General features: G+C 40.7%; 1 protein-coding gene across 1 annotated transcript; it reads right to left on the bottom strand.

The window, feature by feature from the left end:
• LOC144526923 (leucine-rich repeat-containing protein 52-like) lies at positions 1–12,280 on the bottom strand. The gene is made up of 2 exons (XM_078264669.1): positions 11,208–12,280; positions 1–5,314 (listed from the first exon to the last, which is right to left on the bottom strand). Exons 1-2 carry the CDS (start codon positions 11,854–11,856, stop codon positions 4,986–4,988), a joined length of 978 nt encoding a protein of 325 aa, XP_078120795.1. The 5' UTR covers positions 11,857–12,280; the 3' UTR covers positions 1–4,985.
• Between the last annotated feature and the right edge of the window lie 4,775 nt (positions 12,281–17,055).

Raw genomic sequence — 17,055 nt, 5'->3', positions numbered from 1 at the left:
ACTACAGTATAGGCTATAGTAAATAGTGAGTGATTTCGGACACAGACAAGACAGTTCTGGTGTCACTATGAGGTTGCCAAGAAATATATATTTGTCCTCACAATTTGTCATTTTTACACTTCATATTTTTGAATGGATTAAACAAACAAGATAACAATGTGTTAAATAGTGAGCTGGGTGTGGTTGGTTGTTTTTTGGGTAGAACTAGGCTAGTTGCTTCCCCCTGTTTCCAGTCTTTATGCTAAGCTAAGCTAATCAGCTGTTGGCTGTAGCTTCATAACAATGCAAAAACAATAGAACAAACATGTATACTAGTTTGTGCTTACAACCCCACAATGCAATGTTTTTTCATATGCAAAAGAATTGCAGTTGGTTAACTGTTTCATCTTGCTTCCAGGCTTCAAGCTACAGGTTATTGGCTGTAGTTTCAGTGTACAGACATGAAAGTGGTCAAACCTCTCATCCTAGTCTCAGCAAGAAAGAATTTCCCAAAAGAAATAGCTCTTTGAAGTTTTAAATTTTGTAGTTTTGATGATCTGGGAAGGTGCTGTTCTGGTTGGTGTCAGTAATGTACCGTTAGTGAGAGCAGAGCACTCTTTCGAAGCTTTTACACAGTACATTGTACTCAGAGGTGATTTGTGTTGGAGTCGATTATGGATAAGAACTGATGCTTTTGTCTCTGTCTGTCTGAGCACATGCATACATGTGCCTAAATATGGTCTGGGTTTGCAGTGTGGAGGTGTAAAATATTGAAATTCAGGTCATCCATTTAGTACATTATATTATTGAAACACAGCATATTCAGCTGCTTTACAGTACCTCCAAATGCCCATATGGAGCAAAAACTGTCAATGATGAGAGTTTTCAGAGCCAGGTGTTACACAAGAACAGCAACTACAGTATGTACATGTTTGTTACTTGTCATTCCATCTGTGTCACTGTGCTGACATGTATTAGGGCAACCAGCTATCCTATTTCCAGGCACCCTCGCCTCTGGCATTACATGGCCTAATCAGCGTGCTTAGCAGAATGTAATACACCCTCACAGTTGAAACTAACCCATATTTGTATGTGTTGTATGTAGATATAGATAAGAGTTTACTACACAGACGTCAATACACATGCGATGCATTTTCTATATACTGAAGGAACCCATGCAAATATTACACCCAAAGCCATGAGAGCAACCAGGAACCAAATATTCAGCATCTCATCATACTGCTTAAGTAGGAAATTTACAGGTACAGTACAGTACATGGATTACTATCTTGGATTGACACTTTTGGCATCCAGTTACGTATGCCATGCCAGTAAATGTTTAGGTTGGTACATGCATAGTTATGCATACTGCCATGAGTCAAGATCACTCCCTTATATGATGAGGGAGTGCAAGCAAACACACAGACATACACACACGATTCATTCCTGACTGTCTTATAACAGTGGAAAAAGTACCCCACATTTTCACCAACTGCAACAGGAAAAACCTTACAAACAAAACGTTTGACCCTTCATTGCAGGGACAGCACAGGTGTAATACCTTTAATGATGCATGAGACCAGGGCCCTAAAAGTTGAGCACCTAAATGGAATGCAGCCATCATTTACATTATACATCTTTGCTTTTCATACAATAAGACGAATGGTTTGAAAATGGGTCTATAATGGTCAAAGCAGGAAATAACTTTGCATTCGACACTGACACAACCATCCATATCAACAATATGCACACGCCAGTAAATGTGTGAAGAAAGGTTTCTCAGTGGTATTGCAGATCATTACAGAAAGACAACAGATTGTGTGGAGTCAGAGTGCAGTTGAACTGCTCTATCTTCACCCCATTTTTATTTTATTGATTGTGTGTTTATGTGCCGCCATTCTTGTTCTCTTGACTGCCCAAGACAAAGTTTTTCTAAAGGAGACAATAAAGGCGTATCTTATCTTATCTTATTTTATCATAAGTTAAAGACACATAATGCCAAAATAATAGGTGTTTTTAACAAAGACATTTTGACTTGTCATTGTAGAAAAAGCACAGATGTTAATAATAATATTAGAAATGGCTCCGTTAAATTTGATAAGATATTGAGGCAGCACGCCAAATACCCGGACCCAGAAATTGTAGCAGGTAAATGAAATTCAGACATCATTCATTTTATTGGCTACACCTGTGCTTTTCTCACTGTGACATCAAAATGCCTTTTGCAATAAAAGGTTTATTTTACGTTGCTGGCACAGCTGCAAGATATCAATATTATTAACACTTTCATAATAAAAACTTGTATGAAGTAAAATCTGCACAACATAAAATGAGGGGAAAACAGCTGGTCCAAGAGGAAGTCCTTCCCCTCAGATCCCTCTGAAAAAAAATGTTCCTAAATCAAAGATAATAACAATTCAGAGACACAACTGACTGTACAAATACAGTACACACACACACACACACACACACACACACACACACACACACACACACACACACACACACACACAGAGGACAGCACAATGTTTTCCCCTAGTCCAACAAGGGTTTTACTTCCTGCTCCTTATGTTGATAACAGTCAATGTCAGGGGAAATGAAGTGGTACAGCCACATGATAAGCGGTCATTCTGGGCTAAATTTGTGATCTGGGACATTGCAAACTGGAGGCAAAGCCTCAAACAAACCAGGTGTTGGTACTATATTTAGCATTATGGGCTTAAATGATTCTGGTCCCTGTTTTTCCTGACAGCATTAGCTGTCTTATTGCTCTAAAACTTTACAGTTTTTTAAACACCAGGTTTGGAGTAAAGTCCTTGTAATTTCACTCAATGAAAGTGTAAATAAAAAGTGTAAGAAAAAAATAGGAGCATGTTTTTTTTTTTTTTAGAATAAGTCTTAAATGATTACACTTAGGATATTCTGTGTTTAAATCCTGTGTCCTTTAATTAATTGAATTAGCTTGTACACACCTCATAAGGCTTTTTGGTGCATCAACAGTGCATGCAGAAACATATAGGACACTGCAATTAAACTAGTTACCCAACAAAGAGAGGATGAAGTAGAAATCAGTTATCACATTCTCCTGTTTACTTGCTATCCAGCAGGGCCCACTGCCAAACAGACCTCAGCAGTTGGCACATGCTGGCTCTCAACTTCACTAACCGATCTTCAACAACAATCTGCCTTGACTGCAGATTGTTTCTGGGTTTATAGATTAGAACTATCAGTACAAAACCACACTCCACTGGAGCAAAGAAGGAAACCCTCACCCCTATTTTCCACCAGGCGCGTCTGCGTTGCGTAGATGTGATTGTTCTGTAAAATACTTTTAGAGACAATAAAATCTGCGAGTCTGGCAGCAAGCGCTTCTGAGACCTCCTGGTTTGGTATGGCCATAGACTGAAAAAAAGAATTATCATATTAACAGTCTATGGGTATGGCGCGTGACGGAGGACGGAACAAAACCGGAACGCAGCACAGACGAGCCCAGTGGAGAATTGGAGTCCACATCTGCAAAAGCTCAATCAAACCTGCAGCCACATGGTACACACTAGTGTGTACATGCGTGTGCACACATTTATTCATCTACGCTGACATAAATGCATTGAGTAAATGCATTTTATCCTTTCCTTTCATAACTAGAATGACCACCCCACTTTAAATTCCACATAGAGGCTGTGAAGCTGAGTCACAATTCTCCTACTATGCTTGTTACCATTATGGAGGTCCACTGGTATTTTTTTTTGTGCTACCAAAGCTATTCAAGTAGGGTCTAGAAATAGGCAGTCATATTATTTAGTACCAGATGTATCTATCCAATTTGTAACATTATATGTACAAACTGATTGTATAATATGACGTGCTTGTTTCTCAATAGCCCAATTATGATGGTCTGAACTGGGTTTTGATGAGTATTTCTGCTCCTTTGTTGGTCATAGCTGGACCCAAATGGTGTTAAAAGAGTAGTTGGACATGTTGGGAATTACTCTTATCCGCTGTCTTGCAAAGAATTTGATGAGAAAATAGATACCACTTTCATATCTGTCATTTAAATATGAACCTACAGCCTGCGAACAGTTAGCTTAGCTTAGCACAAAGACTAGCACTGTCCAAAGGTAACAAAATGTGCCTACCAGCACCTCTGAAGCTCACTAATAAACATATATCGTGTTTGTTTAATACATACATGCACTGAAGTGCCAAAATTACAATTCACCGTTTTATGGTGGGTTATGTGCCTGATTATTTCTTGGCTGGGAGCAGTTGTCAGGTGTCCTTGGTAAGTTGGGACTCCTGGCCAAGGAAACAAACAAAATAGAACATGTTAATTAATTAACTTGGTGCTGGAAGTTGGATTTTGTTAACTTTGGACAGAGCCAAAACAGCTGTTTCCTATTGTTATGGGCCAGTTTTTATTATCTAAGCAAATATGGCTGTATAGCTTCATACTTAACAGACAAATATGAGAGTGGTTTTAATCTTCTCATCTAACTCTTGGCAACAAAATGAATAATCACAGTTCCCAAACTGTAAAACTATTTTTCAAGTTGGTAAATGTGACCATTGATACTAGTACAGAAGCAAAAATGAGCTAATAATCACGTAAAACAATCTGCTACGGTCAGACCAGCTAGCTGCTTCCAAGATAACCAGCTTGGCTGATTTAGGCTCCTTTGTCATCCCGTATGACCTCATCCCAGTCAAATAATACAAATTGATAAACCATATAGCACAGTCATACATTTGCATACATGGTGAGTTAATACCCAAGGGCTGGGGACCTCCACAATGGCAGCGAGAGTGTGTGTTACATCACCTGAAAGCCCACTACAAATGAGAAGAATGACATTGTGCTGTTGAATCCTCTCTTTTCTCTTTTAGAGCTAGGGCTGTTAAACAGACTCAGTTTGACTGGAGTGTAATTAGACTTCACAGGCAGTCCTGGAAGTTGACAGGAGGCACTATGGGAATCCGTGATGGGCAGAGTGGGATGAAACAGTATTTTAAACAGTGTGTGATGTTTTCAAATTCCCGTTGCCATGGTCACTCCTGGCCCGCGAGGTACGACCCGTCTCACTGGATTCTTCCTCGTCGTCTACATCGAGCTGTTCATCTTTCTTCTTGATGTAACGCTCGTAGAGCACCATAATGACGCCCATCAGCCAGGCCGACACGGTACCAGCAGCAAAGATGACAAAGCCGATGACGACAAAGAAAAGGTAGTCCCAGGAGCCCAGAGTCTGGTGACATAACGTCCGTAGCTGGATACCCACCTCTCCCAGACGACGGCCCTGCATGTCAGCAGGTGAGCCACACACCGTCTGACCCTCATCTGTCACACAGACACACATCAGGAAGGAATGATTCAGGATTAGTCATAGCTCAAAAGATTATATCAACATGTTTGGTTTGGAAATATAATGTAAAAATATTACACTGAAGTGCACTGGAGGCAAAGATTTTTTTCTCTTTTCTTTACATAAAAATTCCAGGCTGGTGGTGTTAACAAACAACAATTAACAAACAATGTCACTCAACATCATTCAGACTATTGAGTCAGCTTGTTCTGGATTGCATAAGCAGAGTTAGCATTTTAAGGCCAGTGACACTCTTAATACACATAATTATCCAAGAAAATCTTTGTCTATAAAATATTGCTATTGTTTAGTATAGCGGGATAACCACATGCATACAGAATCAATTGTAAAGCCCCTGGAAAGTTAGTTTAAAATTGTAATTTTTTTTTCAATAACATTACATAGTCATTACTAAATAAGCAACAATCAAAATTAAAGTAGAGGAAAAAAACACCCTTAATTGTTATTATTTATTAAGTTAATACTCAAAAGCTAATCTGCTTCATCAGGTCTTTGATCGACACTGATGGTAACATAACCTGATTGGTGCTGACATCACCTTGTTCCAACAGAGCCCCGCCCCCCTCAAACCAGTGAGAAAACCAAGAACCAAAACACAAACACAGAAATCTTTCATGTGAAATAACTAAAACTATAATGTAGGACTAAACTTTACGTAGGACCCCTTCACTCAGAGTAAGCAGCTGATTGAGAAAATATATTTTCGGTGCCTTTAAAGTTCGTTTAACTGCTGATCAAGTAACTTTACTTAAATACAGCATACATAGAGACAACTTTGAAATATAATTATCACAAATCTTTATCATCATTTAAAGGATCCTTTGATGTTAGAGCCATAACAAAATGCACAAGTGACTTAGCAAAGACACATATGGTAATTTAACAGAGCAGCCTGTTAAATAATTCATATATTACGTTATATGGTTTTGCATAACATTTGTAAATGGCAGCAAACTGAGCTGAAGATGCCCATGAAATTATCAGGCACACACAGCCGCACTAGCATTACAACCTTGCCTTCTTTATCAGAGAACCACAAGGGTTTAGCAGCTTCACGTTTACTAGAGTCTTAAGTTGGTGCGGCATTGAATGAAAAAAAAATCATGGATGAATTATTCAAACCTCTTTTCTCCCCCACAGGATTAGATAAGGTTTCCCATCATCAGGCACCATGTATGACTAGGACTAAGACCTAGCTGAAATCCACAAATCGTTATAAAAAAAAGAGAGTAGATGGATACCATTTTACAAAAGCCCATCAGTCAAATACGCCACATGATGGATGTTGCTCTGCAGCAGCCGAGAGGACTTTTTTTCTGAAAATAATCCTGAAGCCTGGCTAAGTCTTTTATTACCGTGAGCAGAAACACAGCACAACATCTCCATACGACCACTGTTTCTAATTGGCTTCTGTTTTTCAAAGCTTTTGTGCAAGGGGGAAGTCCCACTGGGAGAGATTTTTCTCCCAGAAGTTTCTGCACAGGGAACAGTTTTCTGTTACTGCATGTAACAGCATTGAAATATGAATCCTTATTTTGGTGGCATATTTTTCTATGAAATAAATGTGGTTTGTGCACAAATGTAGACCTAATGAATAGCCTACAGGAACATTTGCAAAATCTGCTTTGCGATATTTTTGGAAAAGGTGAACCATGATGGAATAATTGTATAATTATTGTAAAACCTTACACAAATAATTCATTAATATTGTAATGGTGTTATAGAAATGGTGTTGTTGTTTTTCTTACCTTCTGAGAGTCTGATGTTATTTGGTATAGCATTATATTATGTTTCACTGATTTCTTGTTTCATACAATGACTGCAGAGGCACACACATTATCATCCTTTAGATCGGAGCTCCCGAATGACTTCCCGTCATGTTCCAAATGTGTCCATTTCAATCATATTTCAATGTGGATGTTAAAGTGCCCATATTATGAAAAAATCACTTTTTTTCTGGGATTTGGGGTGTTATTTTGTGTCTCTGGTGCTTCCACACACATACAAACTTTGAAAAAAAACCATCCATGCTGTTTTGAGTGAGATACGGTTTCTGAATGTGTCCTGCCTTCAGACCTGACCTGTCTCCGGGTGAGCTGTTCAAAATCTGCAGGGTTTTCTACGTAACTAGCCGAGACGAGGGGCCTAGGGGGCTAACCTAATCTACAAAATAAATTGTATAGAACTACTTACATGTCCCTGTTCTGCAGGTATTCCACACAAAGTTGGAAGTGCACCCTCATTTAGAAGAAGTCTCCCAGCTAATCCTGCCTTGTACAGGCTGAAGTTGCAGAAACGGATAGCTAGCTCATGTGATCCTTACCTAGCTACTGCGCATGTGCGAATGACAACAAAGATGTTTCAGAAGTTACGAGGTCTCACTCTGTAGCTAAAACAGAGACCTGACACAGGGTGAAAAGAGGAGCTGCAGCAATGTGCAGTACAACAAAAATATGGTGTTTTTTGAAAATGAAACCATATAAACCTATTCTGGTACAACCTCAAATTACAATTATGAACCTGAAAATGAGCATAATATGGCCACTTTAAGTAACACGAAAAAGTGTATAAATTGTTGTAAAAAAACAGAATTGTCAATGTTTAGGTTTGGTCTAGTTTGCATTCTTATGACAACCACAAAGTGGCACTATTTATCTATCACTTTAAGCTAACTTAACTCTTTTAAATTTCAGCTGTTTCACTTGTTTATCCTGTCTTAGCTAATCATTTTAACTGTTTAGGCCTATCTATTACTTTTAGATAACTGTGTCAACCAAACCATTTATCAAACACTTTTAACCCACTATTTTAACTTGTTTAGCCATTCATTATAGATAATTATATCAACTGTTTGTTTATTACATTTGGCTAATCATTCAAATGTGGATCGTCTTTTAGCTGACTATCAAATAACTATTTCCAAATTCTCTGCCAGCTTGCTAAATAGTTTTTATGCACTCTCAGTAGCAACACGTGGTGTTAAGGTGTTTTTACTGACTCAGGCTGGTGGGAGGTGTGATTAGACAGGGGGAGAGGGTTCATGCCGTGGCTTTCAATCAAATCACTTGATATGTTAACTTCATGGGATGACAGAAATGTATTTTATTAATTAGAAGCATAAATCTCCATTCTTATCCTCAGACAAGCTCTTCTGTAGCTCACAGATCTGAAAGCTGAAGAAGCAAGGACAGTCAGCCTCTCTAAGCTCTATCTACCACAGAGAATTCAAAGCATACTCTGATCCTCTCAAAGGCTGCTGCTGTGCACTGTTCACACAATATGCTGTTAGATTATAACAAACACACAAACCATGCATGCACACTCCGTCTAAAACATATATGAAGGCTTAACTTTCCCATCTTCTTGCAGAGTCTGTTAATGTGTATGTGTGTTTGTGTGTGTGTGTGTGTGTGTGTGTGTGTGTGTGTGTGTGTGTGTGTGTGTGTGTGTGTGTGTGTGTGTGTGTGTGTGTGTGTGTGTGGCTGTCAGCTAGGAAGGAACCCCTTCTGGCTTCACCCCCCTTTCCCACTTTCCACCCAAAGTGACTAGCATCAAAGAAGAGGGCTTTCCCTCCCTCCTTCCCCCATCCACACTCTGCTCTATTTCTAGACACTCTCCTTATATAACAGCTGAAAGCGTGATAATCTAGCCAGGAAGGCGAGACAGAGGAGAATCTGTTGGTTCCTTCCTGTAGCTTTCTCTCTCGCTCACTCGCTTGCTATTGATGTGTTTCCCTAAACCGAGGAGACAAGCGAGCAGTGTTGCATGGACCAGGTGAGACCCAGACGAGACTTAACAAGGCTTAGGAGACAGAGCTCGCAGCTGAAACACAGTTGTCTCCAAAATGTTATCCTTCTCTTTCCCCACTAAAGCATTACAAGTGTGCTTCAGCTCCGTTGGTGTGTCTAAATGTGTGAAGCAGTAATTGTTTATCAGTGTGTGTGACTTTCCACATGCTTTAGGAGACTAAGCTTAGGAGAGGATAAGGTATTGCCTGTGCTGTCTGCTCGAAAGAGATGAACAGACCGTGTGTATACATAAAAGAGGTAGAGAATGCGTTTGCCTTCTCTCTTGCTGGCAGCTGTCACTGGAAGAGGCTCCTCTCCAAATTAAGCAAGACGAAATGGAATGAGCAGCAGGAAAATAGGACAGCTCTTGCAGGACTTGTTTTGGACTTGGCCTAAGCAGCACAGGGACCATGGTGAACTATAGTATGTGTGTGTGTTGTGTGTGGGAGAGAGAAGCAGGGGATGCCTTTTCAGTAAGCGTGGTGAATGTATTATAGCTATGGTGTCAGAATTATGACTGGCTTCTTGCTCAGTAAGACACATTATAAATAGCAGCTGGCCTTTTGCATAGTGACACATCCACACCAAAGCATTAGCATAATAACTCAAGTAAGAAAGATTGTTGAATATCAGACACATCTATCAGCTTGACAGTAATAAAACAAAGGTGGGGATCGATTTTGATGGTGCAACTATGATCCATTAATCACATCTAGAGCACAGTATGGATGGCTGGATAAAATAGGGATTGATTAGTCATTTCAAGATAAAAGACTGTCTTGTTTTCCTCCCCAACCTCAAAAACAGAGAGCTGAATTAATGAACACAGTTGTCAGAAGAGAAATCGAATGACTCCCTGCCTCCGATCTTCTTACACCCTCTTTGCTATTTGATAGTCTGAATGCTATCACGCTTGACCGCTGTCACCTGCGTCTCATTCCACTGAAAGCTGAGAAAGGGGTGAACATGGCAGACTTCTCCAAACTGCATGGTGGTTTCTATGTGTATGTACGGTACATATGCAACAACATATTTTGTATGACACACATTGTATCTGCCACAGTGTAATAGTATTGTGGGTGATGATGGCATGGTTTCATCTGTTGCATGTGCTCAAAGGTGCAGACATACATTTAAGTAACATGATGTGAGGGAAATCCAGCAGTGAGGGCTCTGCGTGTGTTTGAAAAGATTGTTAGCATGCAAGTCATAACTTCCTTGAAGGCGTCTGATGGAGACTTTTACTGCCATTTTGTAATAAAATCACTTTTACTATTCTTATTTATTTATTTTTTTTACAGCAAGTTATTTTTTTAACTCATCCTTTTTCCTCATTTATATGTTTAATTGGTACCACCTTTTAATAAGCACCCTTTAAGGGTTTATATAGGCTTTATAAATGGCTAATACATTCTAGAATGTTTTATAATATATCACTTATAAAACAGTAGTAGCAACAGTTTTAAGGTTGTTGGGTTGTTAAAAAACAGCATGGCTGTACCAACCACTGCCTGCCCTGTGTTTTACTGCTAATTGAATTGAAACAGAGGGAGCACTAAAGCACAATATCAAGTGACATGTTAAGGTGGGTCGTGCTTTATTTTGTAATTTTAAGGCCTTGTCAAAATCTAGTTTTAAGACCTTTATTATTCCGGTTTTGCTCATATTTGTTTCATTTTATGAAATTTAAGGTTTAAAACATTAGTAAATTATAACCCCTTTATAAAGGGTGCATTATCAGAAAGTGGTACCAATGTTATCTGCTATATCTGCTTTCTCTTTCATAACTATTTCTAAGACGTTCCCAATAATATTTAACGCTGCATTTCTTGTATGGAAGATGCTAGATAAAAGAAGTTTTTTTAGGGGATGCAGGCCGATTACTGAGGGCAGCCACCAGCAAAAGGCCACTTTACACGGGCATTAGCGCTATATAATCATTAATAACTGGAGCAGCAGTCCAAATGATTGGCTCTCTGGGGCCTATCCACTTAGGAAAAAGCAACAGTAAAAGGTAATCCACCTTATATGACAATATAAAATAGAATTTTGATAAAACCTTGGAACTTGAAGCCCTCCAGGTGGACCCACAGACACAGGTCCTCGTTGTCGCACTCGCAGCTCCACGGGTTCCCGCTGAGCCCCACCGAGCGCAGGGCGGTCAGTGCGATCAGGGAGGTGATGTTGACCACCGTTAGGTTGTTCCGACTTACATCCAGCACCTGGAGGTTTGCGTTTTCCGCAAAGGCGTCCTGGTGAATCTCCGAGAGCCCCGGGTTGTCGGTCATCCTCAGCATCACCAGGCTCGCCAAGGGGCCGAACGTCCTGTCCTCGATCCGGATCAAGGTGTTGAAGGAGAGGTCCAGGTAGGCCAGCTTCCGCAGATTCCCAAACGTGGACTCGGATATCTCTGTAAGGGAATTGTTGCTGCAGTCCAGGTACACAAGATCGGAGAGGTAGTTGAGCGCGAGCGGTGGCAGCTCCACTATGCGGTTGTTGGAGATGATGAGCTGCCGCGTGGCCAGCGGCAAGTTGACCGGGAAGGTGGTCAGGTGCTGCCCAGCGCATTGAACCACCAGCTGGTCATCACACACACACCTGTCCGGGCAGCCCGAAGACAGCACCGGGGATGTGATCACCCCCGCGGTGAGGAGGAGCAGGACTATGAGCCGCAAGGGTTGCGCGCTTGGCTGCGGGGCAAGACGCATGACACCGCCGAGGGCTTCATCCACCCCGTCTGGAGAGAGTCAGACGCGGTCACATTCTTCATTGATACATCCTCCGCACCAAGTTGTTTGTCTCGGAAATGATTCCCACAGAGGTCAAAGCGAACGCGTGCCCGTGGCAACCTCTTGCGCGTAATGTCTCAGTTCATCCTGTCGTTGGATCTGGATCCAGTGCGCATTCACTGTCTGGAACTTGACAACCAGATGCCTTCATGTTGTTTCAAAGTTGATTGATGTATCGGGTTTCTTCCATCAGAAAACAGCTATTCACACATTGTAAACGCTCACAACGTCCTCTCTGCTGCGCTGCTTGAAATGATCACGGTCAGTTGTTCCACTACATGTTTGTCATCGCTCTCCGAAACCGAATCCAACGAAATGAGGGGGGCGCACTGAACTGCGCGCGGTTGGGGGGGGGGGGGTGCGTTGTCTAGTGATCTCACGCTTTGGAGTGAGCTAGAGCGAGAGGGGAAGCTCTGGGCAGCAGAGCTAATGGAAGTAAAAAAAATGGAGTCCAGAAAATTGTAATCCATGCATGTTTGGAACCCACTGTCATAAAGGTGACCCACAATGCCTCAGCTGCAGGTACAGTGATCACCATCTACACACACCTCAGGTGTGTGTTGTATATCCATATAAGATTTTAAAAAAACGTGTATGTGTATGTAAACATCTGTTTGTGGGCATATCATATATGTGTTGGATTTTTTTTTTAGCTGGCCTCAGGTGTGTGTGTGTGTGTGTGTGTGTGTGTGTGTGTGTGTGTGTGTGTGTGTGTGTGTGTGTGTGTGTGTGTGTGGAGGTTGAACAAAAAGCAGGCAACTTCTACCTGCGGGAACCATATTGTGGTCAGATCACATGGGGTTTTTAGGCTTTGTGAACAAGAAAGTGAGGCAGTGATAAAAATGTGTTGAGAGAGGGGATCAGTATCATCCTCTAAACCACTCGGACCTATATGTAAAAGGCCGCTTTTACAGTAATTTATTTTTTTTTAAGATCAATTTTTTATTGTCTTTATATTTTTTTTCACACAGAACAGACAAACACTGTAATTTCTGACATATCAGCCATAGGCAGCCAACCAACCAGCAGATGATGGGACAAGATGAGGTGGGACAGGGTGGTCTCAGGCAGCAGTTGTTTTTCTCCTCTCTCCAATCTCAGTATGAGCCCTGGCTGAGTCTATTCTTGGTTTTATGTGTAGGTGTTGAAGTGCTGAATCAGACTCAGCATGATGGAGGAGGAGGAGGAGGAGGAGGACAGATGTGCCGCAGACAGTCCGTGAAAGAATCTACCCCAAGTCAACAGTCAACAACCTGCTGTACAATCACTCTTATTCTCTCTCGCACACATCCACAAAATTAAGTTGAACATTTTCCCTGTATGAATTCCCTGGTGTCAAAAATAGAGCAGGAGGCCTATAGGCATGATAACCTAATGCCTTTTCACACTTTCCATCCTGTGGACTGAACTAATCTGCACAACTGTTTCTGTCAAGGATATTCAGTGACTTAATGAGGACATCTAGTGATGAATACTTGGTAATGTTTTACACAGTGAGCAGCTGCCATGCAGCAATCGTCTTACACACTTTCTTTTTTTAAAGTGTGGTTTGCAGCTTGACTGGTAATTACCCAAGACCCATACTTAGGACTATCCAAATGTATCGACTTTATTATTTTGGATGGCACATAAAGCACCAATGTGTTCTTTATCCTCTAAACAAGCAGTGGTTCATTCATAACTCATGCTGTTCAGAGAAACATTGTCCAAACCCAAAAAGCTTTTATTTAAAATTCTGGAGGAGATCCCAAAGTTGCCAAAGATACCAAATATGAATTTTTGGCAAATGTGTATAACAATGGTGCACAAGACATCTAGAATATTTCCACTCGATGAAATGGTGCTGTCATAACAACATGAATTATTAGACTTAAATATTTTACTAAAAATCATATAGCTTCATTGAGGAGTTGGAACCATATGATAATGTCAGACTTGGTAGAAGATGATTCTAACAGGCAGTCAGTACAACCAGTTTTGTGTGGCACATCCACTTGTTGCCTAAACATATGCTGCCATCACACAAACCAAATCTCTTCAATATACAGGCTACATGTTTTCTCTTCAGTAAACCATAAACTCTGGCATATCTTCATCTGCACTCTCATAACTTCCTCTCTTTGCCTAAGCATGGCCTAGTCGTTTGATTCACCTTAAACATTTTTTTCCACTGTCATGCTACATTAGCAAAATGTAAAGGAAAAACTGAACATACTGTTTGTCTTAAGTAATCCCTTAGAGTTGTCAGTCATGTTTTACTAGTTGCACCGACTTGTCCTCCATACTTCTCTCTATGGTTAATCTGTGTTCATGAAACCTGTTTTTGTTATCACCACTAACATGTGGGTTGATCTACTGTACTTCCAACAAGTGTTGGCATGTTATAGGTCAGACAAAGACAAAAAAAGACACCATCACTAGAGCACCAAATTGCTGTTTAAGTGACATGGCAAAATATAATATAATATGCAAATGGGCTGCATTTATATAGCACTTTTCTAGTCTTAACGACTCCTTACAGCGCTTTTACATACAGGCAGTGGTGTAGTCTACGTGATACGCATGTATATGCAGAATACCCACTAAGAAAGCTCCAGGATTTCCATATACCCACTTAAAAATGCCCAATGACATGTAACAATATACTTTGCATTGTAATTTTGAAATATTTTAAATTGTCATCTGTGTTTTTCTTCTTCACATAGGCTAAATAAAGGTATTTCCACCGCAAATTGGTGCATGAAAGTGTGTCAGAATGCAGGAAATGAAGTCGATGATGCTCAAAACTTCCCTGGGGGAGGACACCCAGACCCCCCACTATGAAATGCCCCCCCCCATGGGACATGGGACTGCAGGGCCAGGGACTGCCCTGCAACCACTGACCTCCTGATTGGTAGACGACTGCTCTACCACCTGAGTCACAGCCTGGGTCTGCTGAATAAGACACACCACTAACAGTGGTTTGCATACCTCAACTTGACCTGATATGTGATACAGGAAACTCTGACCTGTCAGATCCCTGGTCACCTTAATGGAGGGCAGATTTTCCAGCTGCCTTCCATTAAAAGGAATTAGAGCCCTGGTATTATGAACTCGCTCACTGGCACGGCGTACTGCACTACAAAAGGAAGGAGCCATCATTCATTTTATTACTTGCACCTGTGCTTTTCAGGTTATGCCAAGTAAAAATATCTGCCATAAAAAGGCAGCAAAAGTTGACACTGTCAGATAAATGGATGCCTTGTTGAATATCTCAATCAGTCACATACAGAGCATATTCTGTTTTCCTGGTAATTGGACTATTAGACCCATCACTTTATATCTGCAATATCTGATAATAATTAACCATATTGAATAATCTATTCTGTGAATATATTCAAGCAATGATACATTCAAGATTCAAGATTCAAGATACTTTATTGTCATTGTATGAACACTACGAAATTTCGTTGGTGGCAATCAGTGCAGCAGCAGTAAATAAATAATAAAAACAAGTTAAAAAAACAAATAAAAAGATTATTTTTTTTAAATACACAAAAAAGGCATTGCACATAGTACTAATATGAGCATTTGCAGAGTTTTTTTTGTAGGTTTTTTGTTTTGTTAAAGTGATATTGTGCTTTCATGACAGTAGTCCTTAGCAGCTACAGGTTGTATTTGTGTGCTTGTGCATGGAGAGGGAGGGTGATGGAGGCTACAGCTCTGGGGAAGAAGCTGTTCCTCAGTCTGTTAGTCCGGGTTTTGATGGTCCTGTAGGCTATCTCTTTCCAGATGGTAATGGGTGTGGGATGTGTTCCTGGGTGTGTTGTGTCCATGCTGATGCTACTAGCTTTCTTCTGTAGGCGGCCAGCATACACAGCATCTAGGTCTGGGAGCACTGCTCCTACAAACCTCTGTGCCGTTTTCACCACCCGGGCCATGTCCTTTTTGTTCTCTGCTGTGCAGCTGCTATACCACACTGTGGCACACTGACAGAGGATGCTTTCTATTGTGCTACGAGTTGCATATCTGTAGCCTGGATGCCAGCCGAATTTATTCCCGCCCACAACATTCGAGGTCGGGAAGTTACTTCCTAGAATCTGAGTATGACGCATGGGTGTATTAAGAGAACGGTATGACGATGTCAGGCTAGCATAGCTGCAGAAGGTGGAGCTAATTTAAACAATTTTATAATCTTGTTCTTTTGATAATGTTGTGTGTGTAAAATCTTTTTTATTTAAAGTAACTAGCAACTAAAGCTCTAGTGGATTTAAAAAGTAAATATTTCTTGCTGAAATATAGTATATCATATAAAGCTAAAATCAAGCAATCTGATTGGTTCATAGCCATGATATACAACCGCTATGATTCGAATTTTGTCCCTCCTCATCTGAGAAAAAAACGTTAGCCTAACAAATTGATAACTGGTGCCACGGAGGTAAGCCGTTCATCTGTACACACAACAACAGCGGTTTTACTTCGCAGAAAACGGGAATTGCTCTTTTACTGCTGTCTCGATCGGTGGGTTTGTTTGTGTTATTGTGTGCCTTTCTTTAGCTTTAAGCAAAATAAATACTGTACTCTGTGCTAGCTCAGCTGCTAGTGAAGGCTGACGTTAACGTTACCTCCATAGCAACCGCCCGGTAAACAGTGAGCCCAGAAGGGCCTATTTTATTGTGAACATGAATTGATACAAATGTATTTAAATTGGAATGTGACAAACGAATAACTTGCATATTTCCATCTTGACTTGATCTTTTATATAAAAGCAACAATGTTAGCTCACAGTCCGTGATATGTTGTGATTAACGCTAGCTAGCTATATCATAGCTAAGGTCTTTTCAGACGGTAAGCGACACTCGGGCGAACAACGCCCCTGGGACAATTCTCGTAGGGAAATCACCGTAGACAATTAAAGAAATCACCTATTGTTGCTGGTTACCAAGGTAACGCGCGTACCAGAGTGATAGAGGCTCTGGCGCGTACGTATACTAGCATCGTAGCTTTACCTGCGTCTATGGTCTAGAGTTCTCTTAATACATCCATGGTCTAGGGCGCATGTCAGCGAAGTGGAACTGATTTTTGGAGGAAATGTTTCTGTGGAGCATTGTATCACTCAGGCTGAGTAACTACATTTTA

This window comes from Sander vitreus, chromosome 12 (genome assembly GCF_031162955.1).
Source record: "Sander vitreus isolate 19-12246 chromosome 12, sanVit1, whole genome shotgun sequence".
NCBI classification, from domain to species: domain Eukaryota; kingdom Metazoa; phylum Chordata; class Actinopteri; order Perciformes; family Percidae; genus Sander; species Sander vitreus.
This window is presented reverse-complemented; position numbering and strand designations above follow the sequence as displayed.